General features: G+C 37.5%; 1 protein-coding gene across 1 annotated transcript in view; it reads left to right on the forward strand.

Annotated features, from left to right (window-relative positions):
- LOC104079624 (sarcoplasmic/endoplasmic reticulum calcium ATPase 2-like) overlaps positions 1 to 19,209 on the forward strand; it is a 44,166-nt gene extending 24,957 nt beyond the window's left edge. The window contains 15 exon segments of the mRNA XM_009581711.1: positions 1 to 47; positions 1,900 to 1,985; positions 2,955 to 3,419; positions 6,158 to 6,246; positions 9,512 to 9,614; positions 10,143 to 10,274; positions 10,366 to 10,488; positions 10,673 to 10,891; positions 12,240 to 12,575; positions 12,851 to 13,071; positions 14,133 to 14,335; positions 15,642 to 15,727; positions 16,130 to 16,263; positions 17,330 to 17,447; positions 17,565 to 19,209. The exon segment at positions 1 to 47 is cut by the window's left edge and continues 12 nt beyond it. Coding sequence (XP_009580006.1) covers positions 1 to 47; positions 1,900 to 1,985; positions 2,955 to 3,419; positions 6,158 to 6,246; positions 9,512 to 9,614; positions 10,143 to 10,274; positions 10,366 to 10,488; positions 10,673 to 10,891; positions 12,240 to 12,575; positions 12,851 to 13,071; positions 14,133 to 14,335; positions 15,642 to 15,727; positions 16,130 to 16,263; positions 17,330 to 17,447; positions 17,565 to 17,834 — 2,632 coding nt within the window. The 3' untranslated portion in view covers positions 17,835 to 19,209.
- The last annotated feature ends 660 nt before the right edge of the window (positions 19,210 to 19,869 follow it).

The raw sequence follows: 19,869 nt of genomic DNA on the forward strand, positions 1-19,869 counted from the left end.
TTCTATCAAGTCTACAACTCTAAGGGTAGACCAGTCAATTCTCACAGGTATAATTTCTGTGAATTTTGGATAATTATGTGCATAATTGAAAGTGCCTTTTCATCATTTGTTTAGAATAATCCATTAGAAACAAGCCTGTATCTTTTCAAGTACTATGTTGCATTCAAGTGCAGTAAATTTCTGATCTAGTAACTTAACTCTTAGAGTGGCTGAATGCATTGCTTCATCACGGGCTTTACATGTTCGCTTTAGTGGGATGAGCATTCTTACTGAGACTTGTAATGCTTTTTTGGGGCCCCCCTGCCCCCAAGAGACACATTTTAGTTTCCCACAAGTTACTGGTATAAAAAATTAAGAATTTCTCTTTGAGTTTATGCAGTCTTCTAGGTTTGAACATCTTGTCACTGCTCAAATATGAAAGTACGGAAATCTTACTAAATGTCTTCTGTAATATTTATCCATCTTCTCTCACAAGGGAGAATGATTTTTTTTTTTTTTTTTTTAAAGTACAGGCAGCTTTTAAACTGCTGTTACTAAAGACTCAGTATACTAAAGCCTTATTTGCTGAAATTCTCTGCATCCACATTCATGTGTTTTCTGATACTGGCTCTCAAGTGCAGGAGCTATATTTAGAGCACTTCTCAGATTTGTTGAAAACAAAACAAAGTAGCAGTACTTCTGAATATAGGAAAGAAGCTAGGAATCAACCAAGCATGCTATAACATTTTTCTCTCGGCTGGAACATGAAGATCTGTCTCCCTGTTTTGGTAGCATAAATTAATGTTAACTAGCCCTGAATTTTAAAACAGTAAGTATTAATAAGAAACCTATTTTTTTTAATCCTCGAATCTGTCTTGAAACAGGCCCCAAAATTTCTCAGAACAGATCCTGAATAGCACAGAACTGATCAAGCTTACTTATGTTTAGCATAAGAAAAAGCAGGCACTCCATGTCTGTCAAGCTGTAAGTAGAAGAAGAAGAAATCTACTGGAAGTCTATATAAAGGGAGTACTTCCTTGCTTTTGTTTGAATAACAGATTTGTATTTTTAAAGAAAACCTTTTCTGTTTTCAGCCTATTTTAAGTTGATGCTTGAGTCTCCTAACTAATAAAGTAGGACTGAAGTTGTAAAATGCTACTTAACAAAGCTTTTAAACGTAGGAATCTTTGGCTCTCTTGAGCTTGCAAAAAGTAGTGTGCTCTTAGCTTCAGACACTGAGATACCACCCGTGAAATCTGATGTAGTAATTAACATCTGTTTTTATAGAAAAGAAACCTTTCTATACCTGTGTGATATGTTTATAGAAGTTGATATATTTAAGGTTTTTATGGAAGAGTTCTCTGAAGACTTCCAATTAAAGGAGTTAACTTACAGATGGCTGCATGACACTTGAATTTTTTTAAAGTCTGCCAGTATAACTGTGATGTATACCATCACAGATGTATAACTGTGGTAGTATCTAATTACTTAAATGAGAACATACCTCTTACAGTGCATAGAGAACAGAAATGCTTGTTACTACATGAGAAGCACGCACAATATCTAATTCATGCAGTAGGTCTTGCTACATTAAAAGGTGGAGTGGAGTACCAGCTGCTCATTTGACCACTTTTCATGTTTGTTAAAAGACATGGTGTATGCATCATTAAATCTAACTATATAAAATGTTTACTTAAATCCTTTACTATTTTCATTAAAAGCCAGCCATTCAATTTTTTTGGTCAGCTGAAATATTTCCTGTTTCACTTAAGCAATTAAATAAAATCATTTGAGGAAAGAAGTTTGACATCTTAAAAAAAAAAAAGTTTTGGGACTGAGGATTATAACTTTTTGATTCCCTACAGGAACTCAAGATGATACATGTATAATCTCTTTTTAAGACTATTATCTTTGTTTTAGGTGAATCTGTGTCTGTTATTAAGCACACTGACCCTGTGCCTGATCCTCGTGCTGTAAACCAAGACAAGAAGAACATGCTTTTTTCTGTAAGTTACTTGTTTTGAAATTTTCACAACTTTTATAAAATAATACTGAAGCTGGTAAACAAAAATGTGCAGAACTTCAGGTCTTCACATAAAAGCTGTATGACTTCTTTGCGGTATTCTCTATACGTGTCTGTATGCATGTCTCCATGTACATCGGACTAAATCAATTAAAAATTAGAAGTAACTTTTAATAAAAGCTGTCCTCAGGAACAATGCTTGTTGAAACTAGTTTATATGAGGAAGCTGATTTTTGTCCTTCACAAGAAAGTCTTGAAGGCTGGAGCACACACACTTTTAAAGTGCTTCTACACTACTTTTCTAAAGTAATAGTTCTTAACACTAATAAGAATGCCCACACAAATTGTGGTATTGTGTGGCTAAAATTGAGAACTAGCTTTCTATATAGGAGTGAAACAATTTAAATAAATTTGTTTAAAGGAAGCATTGAATGCCTTTCAGATAACAAAATAAAAATTCTCTTATTGGTGGTAGGCTTCTTGTAGAAAATCTAACTGTTCTTTCTTACGTTAAGTATGTTTACACAGGGAGCCCCACAGAACACATCTGTTACAATAAATAACATTAAATCTGGCAAAATACAATCCTAATAAAAAAAGAAAGGAAAAACACACTTAAGATTCCAGGTGAAATACGTACTGCTTACTCAGCAACTGTGTTTGACTATGCTGCTTATAATAGATCAATACTGCTTCATTTTGAGCCCATTCTGTAAGCAGAAATTCTACACTGCCATATTCTCGTACAGATACTGGGGGAATGTCATTCTCTTCCTCTTGACCTTTTTTCCATATCCTAGCTGAAACACAGTCTGGACTTGTATAAGCTGGTTTTTTTTAAATTTAAAAAAAAAAAAAAAAAAAAAACCACATGCAAACAAAAAACCCACCACCAAAACCTGTTTATAGATTGATTACAAGTTTTCTCTTCTGGTTTTTTCGTTTACATTAGGGTACTAATATTGCTGCTGGTAAAGCTATGGGAGTGGTTATTGCAACAGGAGTAAACACTGAAATTGGCAAAATTCGTGATGAGATGGTGGCTACTGAGCAAGAGAGAACCCCGCTCCAACAGAAACTGGATGAGTTTGGAGAGCAGCTGTCTAAAGTCATCTCGCTTATCTGCATCGCTGTTTGGATAATAAACATTGGTCACTTCAATGATCCGGTTCACGGTGGCTCCTGGATTCGAGGTGCTATCTATTACTTTAAAATTGCTGTTGCTCTTGCTGTTGCTGCTATTCCTGAGGGTCTGCCTGCTGTCATTACCACCTGCTTGGCTCTTGGAACCCGGAGAATGGCCAAGAAAAACGCTATTGTTAGAAGTCTTCCCTCTGTGGAAACCTTGGGTTGCACCTCAGTTATTTGTTCTGACAAGACTGGTACTCTGACCACGAATCAGATGTCGGTCTGCAGGGTATGTTGAACTAGCTTCTTCTATTTTTCTTTTTCTTCTCAGCCACTCTGTATGAATAGTCAGCATTGCTTGAATTCTTTTGATCGTGAGTCTTTTGGTTCTCATATCATCAAAATCTTGCTTTATTTTCCTAAGATAAGCTTCCACTTCTAATTCAGTTTTCCACTGTGTAGAGTTTAAGGCTTTATCTCTTCCCTTATTTAGTCATGGCCAAAAATAGCTGTACCCACACTTGATGGAAGAGAAAGTTGTTGCAGGCAGCTTTCCATTGACTTGTCTGTAAGCTATTCAGTCTACTGGTAATCGTTTAGTATGATTTATCCCCTGTTTCAGAAAGGTAGGATAGTTACACTGTAGAAGCAGGATGTGCGTAAGTGTAAAACACTTAGGTCTTTAATTTAGCAAGATGACAATGGTGGAGGATCTTAGGAGGGAGGAAAAGGTGGAAGATTTACTACAGTAACTTGGATAGTCTAAGGTATTTTCACTACTGAGTGGTTCTACCTTTATTTGGTTATCTTATCTTCAATAGCTCCTATTGGTCTGATGTAGATCACTGTAGTGTTTTCAGCGTGCAATATTGTATGACTAATCTGGCAACTTGGAGGTGCAGTTGACCCTGTCACCAGCATTGCTAGGGTCATCTTCAACATATGGCATATTTTTAGGTAAGCATAAGTTATGTGCCCCTCCTCCCTTCCCCCCAATATTCTTTCTAGTGTTGATTAATTTGGGACTTTCATAGCTAGTCACTTAACATAATGCATGTTAAGTTGCCAGTTCTCTGTGCTTCCCATATGCTTGATATTCTGTGTAGGAATTTTATGGCAAAAACATTTTCTTCTGTTTAATAATTGTAGATGTTCAGTGGCATAGCAACTCTGACATCAAATGTTCAGAGTCATTACATTGGGTTAAATTCCAAATCTGTAAATGTTGAGCACTGCACACCAGTATTTTTTTGGCAAAAGTTTGTAAGCCTTAAGCACTTTATTCTCGTGCCATTGATGGCTTTTTCTTTTCAATTGGTGGTTGACTTGTTCTACTTCCTTAAGTATTGTGGTATTTATACCTAAGAGACACAAAGCAGCTGCTCATCAGTATTCCAGAGGAGGTTACTTGCAGTAGAGTTGCATAACTGCCCTAGTCTTTGCAGGGACTTTTTCATCATGCAGATGCCAAAACCAGAAGGCTTCCTGGTTAACTCATCATTCAAGTTGTGTTTATTTAAAAGCTCAAAATGCTCAACTCCTTATATTTAGAGGTCTAAATGTTTTAGATCTTGTGCAGTACTTGGTTTCTTGTTAACCTCTGACAGCTACAGAATAACCTTAATTGCAAGATTTTGCAAAACATAGCGAAATCCTAATACCTGTAAACACTTATTCTTGGTTTCACTCTAAGTGGAGAAATTGCTTAGCTTTTTAAGAAGTCTGTTTTACAACAGTAATTCCATTTGTAGTTTTAGTTTTCATGTTAAGTAGTAACTCCTGAGTGTCCAAAGGAACCCTATACTAAAATGTTTCAGTCAGAAATTATACTGCTTTAGGAGGAGACTTGAGGAATTGTTTTAATGTCCTCCTGTGGTATCTCCCTCTGAGAATGCAGTTACTCTGCTTTGTGGACTTTCTAATTTATCAGCTTGTCTAGCTTTTTGATTTTTAAAATCACTTCGCAGATTATAGGGTCTTCAGACATTGATGCAGATCAGTTGCAGAACACCTAACTACTAGGCTGTATTTTGTGAAGATGCTTGCCTAAAACATAAGGCAGCACAATGAGGGGAAGTTAAGACATTAGCAAAACGGTTTATACTAACCAACAGGTAAGAAGTTCTGTTAAGGTATACTACCAGTCAGTGAGAAGTTATTTTCTTCTCTACTACCACTCCAGCAAGTTACGGTAAGAGTATGACAGCTTCAGGCACTATGTTTTTTATCTCCATCTTCCCAGATCTGGTTCTGCCTGCAGCTCTCCTAGAAAGGAAACAGAAACAAAGAAAGACTGAGATGCAGGTGTTTTATAGGGTACAACTGTATCCTTCAAATTGGTGTCTTCATTTGAAAATAACATTTCTGCCTGTGCTAGAAGGGCACTTGAGCTGTCTGAATGTTTTTAAGCTACCAGTGTACTGGGTGGCAAAGTGACTTACAACCAGAAAACCAGGACAGGAAACACTTTCACTTAGTGGCTGGTATTAAGGGAAACTGGCCGTAGTCTGGCTCTTGCCTAAAACCTCACCTTAGATCTAGAAGCTTCTCCTATTTATTGATTCTTTCATTTTTACTTTGGGAAGAATTGTCAGTTCCCAAGCTGCCCTATGCTGCTTTTGATTGGAACTGCTGTTTCAAACATATACATGAGAATTAATTTACAAGTCTGAAGCCTTGGAAGAGCTTATGTATAGTCAGGATCATCAAGTGGCTGCATGAGTAGTCTTCACAACTTAAGTTAAGTGTACATAGTTTATGTGTTTTTCAACTCTGATGTACTTGTGCCACAATTCAGTTTTCAAATTATTTCTGTTAAGCAGAAGTGCTGTTTTCTGTACTTCATGCTTCAGTATAGGGAGCTGTTCAAACATATATGGGATCGAAGTTCAGAGTATCATATCTGGTTTTGTCTAGTTTATTTATTCAACCTGAACTTGCCTCTTGTACCTGCTTGCTTAAGGTCTGTTTAAATCTCTTGCATTAATTATTGTTCAACAGTAGTAACACTTGTAACTCTAATTTCAGATGTTTGTCCTGGACAGAGTAGAAGGAGATAGCTGTTCTCTGAATGAATTTACTGTAACTGGTTCAACATACGCTCCCATGGGAGAAGTGTAAGTGTTCTGTTGATGTTAAATATTTGTCTGTTTATACATTGACTGCATAGGCTTGAAAAGCGATGCATGTAATATTCAATAGGGATTGTTAATAAATGAAAGCTCAACCAGTGAGAATGCAAACTGAAGGGCTGGGGGGGAGAGAGAAATTAACAGTAAAAGGAGGTTAAATTCTAGAAAAGTAAACCTTCATGAAACTTACTTAATACAGTCTCCAATATTGCAGTGTTCCTTTGATAATCTAAAAATAAATTAGGGGTAGGTTGAGAGGATTTATTTTACTGAAATCTTACTGGACTAAGATTAGCTATCCCAATGCTTCAAAACAAGGTTTACTTTTTTATTTTTAAAAAAACTGCATAAATCTGAAGAGGTGAGCCTCTGTTAATCTGTGAACTCAGTGTTTCCAATTCCCCTGCCTGAGGGAAAGTTTTTTCCTAAAGCCTCTTATGAATGTGTTGGAGTTAATTCTTAAATTTACTGTAAATTCCTGTCCCCTACCCTCAGTAGTTCATTGGACTTGGTGCATCTGTACTTGAATAGATGTGCGTGTTTGTCTCAGCCTTTGGGATTTGTGCTGGTGTTAAACCCGCTCCCTTAGGAAAGGAATGATGCATTTGGTTTACTTTATCAGTTGCAAGTCTCTGCTAGTGGGATAGGTGGTTCATCCTGGCAACTTTTGGAATTTTTAGGGTTCTGCTTCCAGAAGAGCTGCTTCTTACTGGATTGTTACAGCTCCTTTTACTGGGCCAGTCTTTCATGTGCTTTTTAATCTTACCACTTCAGTTTTACTTGCAGAATAGAATTCTGCTATGTATGAAGCAGAATTGAGATTCAGTTATTGTAAACATCTCAACCTTGTGGAGTTTCACATGCATGCCTCTGACTCCATGCAATCTTCACCGATCTCTGTTTAATTTTCATAGCAGTTAAGACCATAGTGTTCTCAGCAGCTGGAAATCTTAATTCCCCAACTCTCTTTTGTTTCAAAGCTAATTGCTGTCAAAAGCTTATGCTTTCATTTCAGGAGACAACATTTACTTGGGCAAGGTGACATTCTAGATCTTGTAAAGCATTCAGCTGTTATGCTTTAGCTGGTCTTGCAAGAGCTCTAGATAAACAAAATAATAAAATATAGTGTGACAGATGTAGAGTATAATAAGACAGTCATCAATGTATGTTAATGTTCTATTTTTACTTGCTGAAATTGGGGAAATGTGAATAAGTATGTTAATCGCACTGCATTCACGTACATAAAGAACATTCTGTGAAAGGGAAATTACCACAGAAGGGCTGTTACTGGAGCATAAGGAAACAACAGCTAAATTCTCAAACCTTTAGGGCTGATTTATTTCTGCATTTATGGATGGCTTTTTTTAAAATCGGTGACTTTAAAGTAAGGTGACTGATTTCACCTTGAATTGCAGACTGTCACTGAAGACAAAATTTGATGGAGACCTTAAGAGGAGTCTAGTCCATGGCACTGCCCCAAAGCAGGACATGCTCTAGATATGAACCATTCCAGACAGATGTTTCTTTGTTGTACTTAACTTCAGATGCTATTGTCTTCCGCAGCTCTATAGGCAGCCTACTCTATTTCATAGCCATTAAACATTTTTGCAATAAATCAGTAATTTTTCACGTACTCTTAAAGTATTTTATACATAACTTTCCCCTAAGATGCATTCAAAATATAAAATCACAAGTATTTCGTACTGAAAAACTAAAATTTTGTACTGACTGATTTCCCAGAGATGTTGGGAGATTGTCAAACAGTTTGGAGTAGTTTTGTCGTATCTCAGCATGCGCATTGCGCATGCTTACTTGCGAACTGAGAGCATAAAACTAATAATAATTAAGAACTGCGGCAAAAGCTAGCAGATTGCATTTGACCTTCAAATGAGTTCATCTTTAGCTAATCAAAAAGCCTGAAGTTTTAAGAAAGAAAAACTTTTATCCATGTGCACTTGCCATTCTTCAGAAATTGTTGATAAGGAACACACAGGCAAGGGGAAAAAAAACCCCTGGTATAACAAGTTATGGATATTCCAGTATGCTAGTTTTATTGAAGTTAACAACAGGTGAAAACAGAAGTATTAGCTGTGATAGACGAGGTGACAAACTGAGAGCTGCTGGGTACTTTAAAGAGTTGAGAGTTTAAAGCCACTGCTTATGGCTGTAGAGTTATATGCAAAATGAAACTTCAAAAACATACTTGTTTTTTTAAGATGCATTTCGTTCACATGCTGTGTTATACAACATTGGAATTTGTTTGCGGTACTACAAGAGACTGAACAAAAGCTTATGTAATCAGACATAGTCTATGTTATAAATTCTTATGGAGCAGTGATCCATGCCTTTCTACCGCCAGACCTTTTTTTTTTCCCTCGAGGGCTTTAATGAAAGATATTATGTATGAGTTACGTCTTGCTAACTTTGGTAGGGGGGAAAGCAACAGTATTGAACACTGTCTTGGTTCTTTTATGCTTACTCCAGAAGTATGCTAATGTTCCAGAAAACGAGTTCATTTACTGTCTCTTTCCAAATGTGAAAGCAAAGAAGTTGCTTCTTATTTGTGATGTCTAAATGGTGTGTTACTTTAGGAAAATGTACCTTCCCGCTTTCTAAAGACTTCAGATATTCATCATTAAGTGTGTATGACTACTAGAAAAGAGTATTTCTTTTCTAGTGGAATTTGTATTGTGAAATGACTTGGCTTTTCATTGGTTTAGGAGGTTGACATACAGTACAGATTAATTTTTAAGAAATTAAAGAGGCCACATCTGCTTTTATGCCTGCCCAGTGCATGCATTTCATGCATGGCAGTAAATCTGCAGAATATGCTGTAAGACTAAGGAAGCTAAGCTCCTAAGGTATCCAACAATATCCCTCTCCTAATTAGAACCCCCCTCCAAGTCTTGTGCATTTTCTAATACTGCTTTCCTATGCCTCTTCGCTGAGCTCTTTACTTCTCTTCTATGTTGCTGTACGACTGTCACTGAGGAAATAAGGTTTTGTGATTCAGATAGCGATTTCATTGATAATCATGTCATTCTGTTCATTACTGTTTTGATCTAAACGTCAGAACTCACCTTTATCAAATCTGTTCTTCTCAACTATTTCTGGTTCTGTAGTTCCAAGTCCATAACTAATAAGCATTGTACTAAATGGAAATACAGTAAAGGGACTGAAGAAGGGAAAAAGGTAAGATGCTAATACTAAATAACTAACTTAAATCTCCCCCTTTTCTTCCTTTGGAAAGGCATAAAGATGACAAGCTTATTAAATGTAGCCAGTATGATGGCCTTGTGGAACTTGCAACCATCTGTGCGCTCTGTAATGATTCCTCTTTGGATTACAATGAAGTAAGTACATATCCTCGTACAGAGGAGAGTGTGAGAATGAGGATAAATGTTTGTTCTCATCTGTCTGTGTAATACCTTTCACTGGTAAATCCCCTTCTAGTCAAGGGGCAGAGTATTTAGGTCCTCATAAGTATTAATTCTGGGAATGACTTGTTTGTTGAACACTGAGAAAACTAAAGCCAGGCAGCAAGTGTAATCTGGAACTTGGAGATCTCTTGGTGTGTAGAATGCACTGCTACTTTCTTGCTTTGCCTTGCCTTCTTAAGGTTGCTACATCTCGTAATGACTTAAATGCTTGATGATAAAGTACTGACATGTTTCTCTGCTGGTCTTGAGAGGAAAGGCTTGAAATTTCCTACAAATTGTACTCTTCAAAGTTGCTTTTTAAAATAGTTTTGCTTGTTTCATAAGCCATAGTAGTTGTTATGCTTTTTTTCCATTGTGAAACTTGAACTTTCGTCTCTGGTAGGTTCCAGTTGAGGTTTAAAGTAAACTCCTGTGTTTTTGTTTGCTTTGTGTTAACTAAAGGCTAAGGGAGTATATGAAAAAGTTGGTGAAGCCACAGAAACGGCACTTACCTGTCTGGTTGAAAAGATGAATGTATTTGATACAGACTTGAAAGGACTTTCTAGAATTGAACGTGCAAATGCTTGCAATTCGGTCAGTACTCTTTTATCTGGAATTCATTGGGGAGGGAGTTTTGTAGATGTATTATCTAAATGTGTTTTTATGCTATTGTTTTTTTTATAAGGTGATAAAACAACTCATGAAGAAAGAATTCACTTTGGAATTCTCAAGAGACAGAAAGTCTATGTCTGTCTATTGTACACCGAACAAACCAAGCCGCACATCCATGAGTAAGATGTTTGTTAAGGTCAGTTCCTCATTTGAGAAGGTGTAGTTATGTAGGCTGCAAAGGTAGCACAGTACTTAAAAAATTATGGCACAACTAACTGCAGCTTGAAGGAATGACTTTGTAATTTTAGCAAACGTTGTAATGGAAAGGGATTTATTAAGCTAAATTACTACTTTTTTTTTTTTTTTTTTTGCCTCTTCAGGGTGCTCCTGAAGGTGTAATTGACAGATGTACACATGTCCGTGCTGGAAATGCTAAAATACCATTAACCTCAGGAATTAAGCAGAAAATAATGTCTGTCATTAGAGAATGGGGAACTGGCAGAGACACATTGCGTTGCTTGGCTCTGGCGACCCATGACAATCCACCCAGAAAAGAGGAAATGAATCTTGAGGACTCCTCAAAATTCATTAACTATGAGGTAAGTTTAGTAAGATATCCTTCTCCTTCTCTTTAGGTTTGATTTTTCCTTGAGGAGGTTACATCTGAGAACTTTCTGTTTCTGGGTATTTTTGATGTCAGACACGATAGTTAGCCACATGTGTGGAGGGAATGCTCCGTTTAAGAAGAGACTATGTCTCTTTGAAGAAACCTAAGGGATAAAACTTCGAGTATTCTGTGGTTTATGATACCTGTCACTCCTACTTCATTCCTCAGGTTTATTTTGGGTTTAAAAGAAAAACACTTCATGTGTGTTCTTGGTGGCTGGTATACATGCTGCTGCTTGGATAAAAGTATTAAAAAAAAAAAAAATCAGTTAAACAGCCACCTGCAAATTGTATTGTTTTTTGTGTATACATAAGGTCCTCAGGATCACAACACCTTAAGCTGTTTTCAGAGACTGACTCTGAAAAATATTGCAAAAATTGCGTCGTGGTTTCAGTGTTAATGGTTTTCAGTTTGACATTGCTCAACTGCAAGATCTCTCTGGGGATTTTGTGATGAAGCATACCTGCCGTTTTGTGCTCTGAGGGTCAAGTTCACTTCCCTTCCTCCATACTGCCAGCTGCAAAAGCTCTGTCCCTGATGATCATCTTAGCTACTCTGTAATTTCCCAATGAAACCTGTATCTAGGATTTAGAGGGGGGGCAATGACAGCAGTTCCATGAGGGTTTTGGGCTTGTGCACTGTCCTCCTGGCACTGATTACGAAAAAGACAGACTTGACTGCTTGCAGGTTGAATTTGCAAGGCTGACAACCAGAGCACATTTTAACTAATAAAACAAGTGCATTTGGAGCAAGATATGTTTGGAAAGGTAGGATCCCATTTCAGAGTGTGGTCCTGCTCTGGGAATTAACTGTGTCCTCACATACGCTCATCATGTAGATAGTACCATGTAGCATTGTGATTCCAAAAGCATTAAATTCTTACTTACCTCCTCTTACTTGTTAATGTGCGTATAGATTTGTGACTTTTCAGTTCTTCTCCAGCTGTCTGAATTCGGTGTCAGAGCTGAAGTGCTGTGAAGACTTTGTATGGTGAAACAGATAACCGCTCTGAAGTAACCCTTTCAGGAAAAAAAATCTGACATAAGAGCAAGTATATCATGTATAATACACTGGTTCTGACCAAATGGCAGGATGATATAGCCCTTAATATAGTGTCTTAATTGCTCAGTGTAGAACCCCAGAATATTGTGGACAAGGAGTAAAAACAAATGTCACTACACTGAGAGATATTTAGCATGCAAGCAAAATTATTGTTTTGCTAATGGCCGATGAGAAGTCTGCAGGATCTTGCACTAAAACTTGGTGCTGTCTTGTTTCAGACCAACTTGACCTTTGTCGGCTGTGTGGGTATGCTGGATCCCCCAAGAATTGAAGTAGCTTCATCTATAAAGTTGTGCAAACAAGCTGGTATTAGAGTTATTATGATTACTGGTGATAATAAAGGCACAGCAGTAGCTATTTGCCGTCGCATCGGTATCTTTGTGGAAGATGAAGATGTTTCTACAAAAGCCTTTACTGGTCGTGAATTTGATGAACTCACACTCGCTGCCCAAAGAGATGCTTGCCACCATGCCCGTTGCTTTGCTCGTGTAGAGCCCTCCCACAAATCTAAAATTGTTGAGTTTCTTCAGTCTTTTGATGAGATTACAGCTATGGTGAGTAATTGAACTTTTACTTGGTTTGAATGGCAGACACTGTGTTTAAACCCAAATTATGCCTTGTCAGACTAATGCCTCATTCTGGAAAACACTTCTTCCACGTTTTCCTGAACTCAAAGCCTCAGAATAGTTCTGCACTTAAAGTGATTTTTAAAGATCCAAAACCACACCCGGTGCAAAATTCCTTTCTAGTCCTATATGTAAGTGCCCACCTTTTTTCTTTTTTTTTTCTTTTTTTTTTTTTTTTTTTAAACTTTAAATCCTTGTTTTAGACTGGTGATGGTGTCAATGATGCCCCTGCATTGAAGAAAGCAGAAATTGGAATTGCTATGGGTTCCGGTACCGCAGTGGCTAAAACTGCTTCTGAAATGGTTTTAGCAGATGATAATTTCTCAACTATTGTAGCTGCTGTGGAAGAAGGACGTGCAATTTATAACAACATGAAACAGTTCATCCGTTACTTGATCTCCTCCAATGTTGGAGAAGTTGTTTGGTAGGTTTAAGATTTTTTTTTTCTTTGAACTAGAGTAGTGATGATGGAGTCTTTTGTTAGTTATTTATCTACTTCCAGTATTTCTCACTAAAACCAGAGAAACAGGTTCTCCAGGTAATTGATCATTGTGATTATGCGGAAGTCTTGGTACTTCTAGCCTAGTCTTTACTGGAGAATTTTAGCGTACCACAAAAGATTCACATTGCATTGCATATAATATTCTAGCTCAGTAGGTGGCTAAATGCTTTACAATTATTTCTATGATTGGAATAATTCTCTAGAATAGGAAAATAAAAAACCTCAATCAAATATTACAAGATCTGGTATTTCAGATAACTTAGCCACAGATATAACTTGGATGTTTGTTTAACCTCAAGTTACAGAAGAATGTGTCTTCTGTGTCTTTGGAAGGAATGGTGACCCAATGCCACAGAATGCATTTCTGGTAACAGAATGTAAATATTGATCTCCTAACCCTTGCTTATATCAAAGCATACTTTCTCCCAGAGTGGAATATAACACAGCAATTGTCTTGCCTTGTTTCTTGTAAAATTTAAAGCTGTCTTTCATCTGGCTCTTGCTGCAGCCCCTGTTTCTATTCTATTTATTCACACAGGCTTGGAGCCATGAAAGCTACATGCTTATTAAATTTTTGCAGGGACTAGCAATAATGAAGCTTAGTCATTTGAGCTAAAATGCTATTATGTCTGCAAAAGTTTTAGTGTCTTTTAGAAAGTGGCTTGCAAATCTTTATGCATATATGTATATATTTACCTATACAGACAAGTAGAGTGGGGGAAAAAACAAGGGTAAAGCAGAAACTCTTCAATTCCTGAAGTTACCAGAAGAAGATAATGCTTCAAAACTTATATGCCAGTGGTTAGAAATGTTTGCTATTGGATATGTTTTTAATTTTCTGAATGTGAATATTCAGCTTGTGATACTAAATGGGTAACTCCGTACAAGAGAACAGAAGTGATGCTACAGGCTTAGGCTTAAGCATTAAAAGGATTTATCTACATGCACAAGAATAAGCTTATGACTGGTGGGTTTTTTTATAGTATCTTCTTGACTGCTGCCCTGGGTTTTCCTGAAGCTCTAATTCCTGTCCAACTCTTATGGGTAAACCTTGTGACGGATGGTCTCCCTGCTACTGCTCTGGGCTTTAATCCTCCTGATCTTGATATCATGAATAAGCCACCACGCAACCCTAAAGAGCCACTGATCAGTGGATGGCTCTTCTTCCGTTACCTAGCTATTGGATGTAAGTAATAATAGCTTTTTTTTTAAGTAAACTTAGGCAGGTAAATTTTTTTGAGATCCGTTTGAAAGCAGTTTGTCTAATCTCCTTGTATGCTGAAATCTTGAAAGCTAGGAATAGATGTTCTGTGGAACTGGTATTCTTCCTTTATTTTGTTTCAAGATTCACACTTTGTTTTGCACATTCGCCAGCAGTGCTGTGATTGGAACAGTAAAGTTGTGATTTTTTTTTTTTTTCCCCCCTCCCCCCATTGGTAGCAACTGAGGCACGAAAAGCCCTAGTTGCATAACATCAGTGTGACATTCACCACTTTGTCAGAACCTTTTGATTTTGACAACTCGGAAACCATTAGAAAATTTATGTACTGCCATACTGGATTAGACCTTCAAAATTGTCTGACAGTGGATGGTGTTACAGTCCTCATAAAGAGAGAAGCCCTTCAGGAATAGATGAACTTGGGGCCAAGTGTGACCTCTGTTCTCAAGCAGCCACCTACTTGCCTTTTCCCATTAGACTCATTCCAGGCTGAAACACTTTCAGCTCAAGGCATTGAGACGTCAGATTTTAGTTTGTCCATGCAATAACTGTCAGCCTTAGGAAGATGAGCATGTTGTGGGATTGGGATTGAAGAACCAAGACCAGCGATTAGTGAATATGCACCTGCATTAGCTGTTGAGGTCGTACATAGAAGTACTTCTAAATCTGAAAACTACAACTGTTGTGTATCTAACCTACCATTTTTGTACTTAAGTAGAAGAACACAACAGGTTTGCTGGCCTGGCTGTAATCGGGGAAAATAAAGGAGTATCAATTTGTGAAATCATATCAATTTGTGAAATCAATGGACGTAGATTTAAACTTTAAATAAAGCTATAGTACTGTAAAGCTAGAATAAGTATCTACAAGGATACTTAAAACACACTGTCTTCATGCCAGAAGTTGTGACCTTAATTTTCCTAACTGACTTCATAGATCTTAAAGTAAGTAAGCCTCAGTATTAGTTAATGTAAGTACAGACACACTGGGTTCTGAGAGGAAAAAAGAAAAATTGCAGGTTGATTACTCCAAGTGATATCCTTGTTTGCCTTGAGTTCTAGCTGTCAGCTTCCATAAGCAGATACTAGTACAGTATTTAATGGTTATTTAAGTTACAACTTGTGGATCAGATTTCTTGTACAGGAGGTAGATGAATTACATTCTATTTTTTTACAGTACTGGAGGTCTTGAGGTAGAAGTTCAAGCGTGGCAAGTGAGATCTTCTCTTGCATACAGTTCACAACACTGAAAAAAGCACTTTGTTTTCTTTAAGGTTATGTTGGTGCTGCCACAGTGGGTGCTGCTGCTTGGTGGTTTATCGCTGCTGATGGTGGTCCAAGAGTTACCTTTTATCAGCTGGTATTTGCTCAGTTTAATATCTTTGGGGGGAGAGGGGAGGTACATACTTCTTTCATATTTGTTGCTTGAAATGACTGTAGGAAAACAGTAGGTTACAGAAACTTATATAATGAGATGTTTTCAGACTTGTTACTGTAAAACTTGATCATGATTAATTGGTCTTAATACTAAAGCTCAAAGGTGGGATACCTGAGCTTCTAAACAATTTGAAGGACTAATTGTTGTAAGTAAAAGACTAATGGGGATGTTTTCTAAAGCTGGCAAAAGTTTAAAACCAGTGTTTATAGGAGTCATATTAGAAAGTTTTGTTTTCATAATACTCACTGATTATTTCATAATTGCCTATTTCACATTTTAAAAGTTAATAAGCTGTGGAAGTGAGTTCACAATGTTCTGTTCTAGAGCCATTTTCTGCAGTGCAAAGAGGACAATCCAGACTTCTCTGGTGTCGACTGTGTGGTTTTCGAGTCTCCATATCCAATGACAATGGCTCTTTCTGTACTTGTCACCATAGAGATGTGCAATGCTCTCAACAGGTTCGTATGTCCAAATAGGAAAGCAAAGTTTCTGCATAGCTTATCCAAAGTCCTACCTTCTGTGCAATTTGATTCTTAGTGTATGGACAGCTCAACTAATGAAGAATGAGTCATATTTCCTTCCTGAATCCTGGCAGTGCAAACAAAATGACCCTCCTAGATAACATTTGAAATCTCTTGTCATAAGGTGTATTTTTAAGTCTGCCAATTCACTCTGGTATTTTACTAAGCATGAGCAACTGAAATGTTTTCCATTATTTCTAATCTAAGCTTAATCAATCAGATTATCTCTCCTATGTTGGTATAAAGTGATATCAAGGAGAACTAAAATAAGAATGCTGAAGATATGGAAAATAGTTTTTCCTGCCCTAAGGGAGTGTGGGTTTAGCCAATTAATATGAGATTATAAATGGAAACCGCTAAATAGCACAATGTCAAGGGTATTTTTCTTGAAATAGCCTAGAGGTCAGTTAATTTAAAAACAAATAAACTTTAAATACAAGTGTACTGCGGTAGTCCTACATAGTAAGATACTGCTCTACATCTGATGTTCTGGATCTCAGCCTCTTCTGCAGCATAGCCTAAATGCAGATTGAATCTGAAAAGCAGAATTAAAAGAACAAGCGTTAAGAAGGTGCAAGTACTTGACCCTCTGTATATCCAGTCGTTAAGTGAACTTCAGAAGAAGTGGGTGCACTAGGTCCCCAGGCATACAGTAGACTGGGAGGAATTCTGTCTTATGCTGTCATGTCCATTTTTCCCTTACCCCTCCCATGGAGAGGATGTTGGGGTCTTAGTGAAAAAGGTAGAGCAGATCAGGAATGAGCAGAACACACAAAGGCTTTAAAAAATAAATGTGCGGCTGAACTGTGACTGCACTGCTAAGCAGACTTCGAAGGTAGTTTAAAGTTGCAATACATATAAACCGTATCTTGGTGTCTTCCTTTTCTTCATGACTGCGATAATTGTGACTTGCTGTGCTGCTCTTCTTTCTAGCTAGTTTTCTGATTTATTGAATTTCCTATTGGTATCTTATGTACACATATGTACCGTGTTTCTATTGCAGCCTATCAGAAAATCAATCCTTGATGAGGATGCCCCCATGGGAAAATATCTGGCTGGTGGGCGCTATTTGCTTGTCCATGTCACTCCATTTCCTTATCCTTTATGTGGAACCGCTGCCAGTAAGTGCCTGTGTCTTACACCCATCCCTGAACTTGGAGATAGAGCAAAAACTTGTCTGGAGCTTAAGGCAAGGAATGGAAGGGGAGAAAAGATGTAATGCTTGGCTTTTCTTTCAGATTATCTTCCAGATCACACCTTTGAATGTGACGCAGTGGCTGATGGTATTGAAAATCTCACTACCTGTCATTCTGCTGGATGAAACACTTAAATATGTGGCCCGTAACTACCTGGAACCTGGTAAAGATAGTGTGCGGCCTGCCACCAAACCATGTTCTTTGTCAGCATGCACCGAAGGAGTTTCCTGGCCATTTGTGTTCATTACTGTGCCCTTGGTTATCTGGCTTTACAGCACAGACACTAACTTTAGTGATATGTTCTGGTCTTGACTGACATGGTGACGAGTTTTACATTCAAAGAAAAAGTTTAACTTAATTTTTTTATTGTTTAGAGCAACTGTCTATTTCTGCTGAATTTTCACATGAACATATTTGCCGGTGATGGAGGTTTCATAATCTAGATTTTGGTTTTTTGCTTTTTCTGACTTCAGTGGGGGCAATATATTCCTCTTTTATACACAGTTAAAGTGTCCATTGACATGTACAGAGAACTAACACTATTTTATGCAAATATTTTTTTGTAGATGAAAAGCATGTACAGTGTTCTGTTCAATAGTCTATTCATCATGTAAAAAAGTAAATTTTTTTGAGCCAGCGGACACTATCAAACTAAATTGGCAGCAGATTTTAGGGAATGAGTGTGTGTCGTCTAAAACTAAAAAAGCATGTAACTGTTTGTCTTCTGCATGATCATCCAAACTTAATTTGTCATAAAGTCAGGTTTTATTCCTAAGCAGAATTTTCTGCACTGGGTAGAGAGTACTGCTACCTCGGTCAGGATTTCTTCTCGGTTTCCCCTCTTCCTGTTCCCTCACTCTGTTCTTGACTGTCCTTGTTTACACCAGTTTCTGTATGAGGTATGCCTAATCTTGCTCGTGCAGAAAATATCATTCCAGGTGCAGCCTGCTGGGGTTCTTCCATACTCTCAACACGCATAGGGTTGTTTTTTTAAGATTATTTATTTAAGTGTCTATTGTATTTTATTGTAACAGACCTTATTTTGCCAGTGTTGCCCATTATGCAGGCATAGGGAGGGCTACTTCTGTCTACTTAAATCTAAACCAAGCCTTTTTAACAAACATAATCTGTTTTAATTCAAAAGAGGGTTTAAGTTGGGTTTTAATACCTTATTTACATGTGTCAGATCGTTTCTTTTTCTCACCCCCCCTTCCCCCCAATCCCCAAGATCAAAAGTTGTAATGAGACCTGGAAAAATAACTTGCACTGCATAGCTAGAAATTGGATTTCCTACACTTAGGGCACTAATGATCAGTTGTATACATGGAGTTACTCTGCTGGCCTGTTGTTAGCCTGACTTGAAGTAACAAGCTCGTGTGTGTTTTTTGTAAAATCTGTAAATAGCACATGACCAAATTGAACATATTGTATAGAACTATTTTTATTTTAATGTGGCACTAACCACCTTCATTATTACGGTAAATGTTAAAGCATGTTTTCAGATTCAGTCCTGTACCAACAATGTGTAAGTCATTAACAGTCCTAACTGTGGTGTTTTTCTCCAATGCCTTCCAACTTTCATCGACTAAAGTGAGTATTTCTTTTCCATTTCACCATGCCAGTGGTGACTTGCTGTAAAATAGCATATGCTGTATACATGTTGAAGAATAAATAGTAATTTCCTTCATTCCCATGCTGTGTTTTGTCAAACTCTGCTGTGCTACATTATTATCACCACTTTAGACTCTTTGTTTTGTGGTCTGAAGCTCAAATTACTGATTCCAAAGGCAAAGCACTTGCTTTTGGTTTAGTGTATTTTAGGTCTTGTTTTATAGCACTCAGGAGCCTTAGTGCCCCAAGGTCTTAACAGCTTTTGGTCTTAAGTTTGAGATAAAATTGGACAAATCTGTAACTTAAGACAGTGACAGCTGTTCACATGAATGTTTAGTGTCCAAAACACTCTGGTACTTGTGGTCAGGTGCTGGTTTACTCCAAAGCTTTTTCCTGCTCTGAAATAGGGGATGCCCCTCTGAGCTGACCACCCTTCCCTAGTCTCTGGTATCTGCAGTGCTCAAAGTGCAGGTGCTCCTCTTTGCAAAAACAGCTTACTGTGTCCAGTGAGTGGAAACGCTTTGTACAGTGGCTATATGAAAAGACAAAAGAACAGTCTCAGCTTAACAGGATAGTCTTTGAAAATTGTACTGGGGTCACTATGTCTTTATAGACATAGTGTTACCTTCTGCTGGCTCAGTCTGCTTTAATAACCAAACAGCTTTGTGATTCCCCATAGAGGAAAATGATAGTAAAAACTATGTTCTGTTGGTGCCAGCTAGAATCCAGTGAGCAC

This window comes from Fulmarus glacialis, unplaced genomic scaffold (genome assembly GCF_000690835.1).
Source record: "Fulmarus glacialis isolate BGI_N327 unplaced genomic scaffold, ASM69083v1 scaffold35137, whole genome shotgun sequence".
Lineage (NCBI taxonomy): Eukaryota > Metazoa > Chordata > Aves > Procellariiformes > Procellariidae > Fulmarus > Fulmarus glacialis.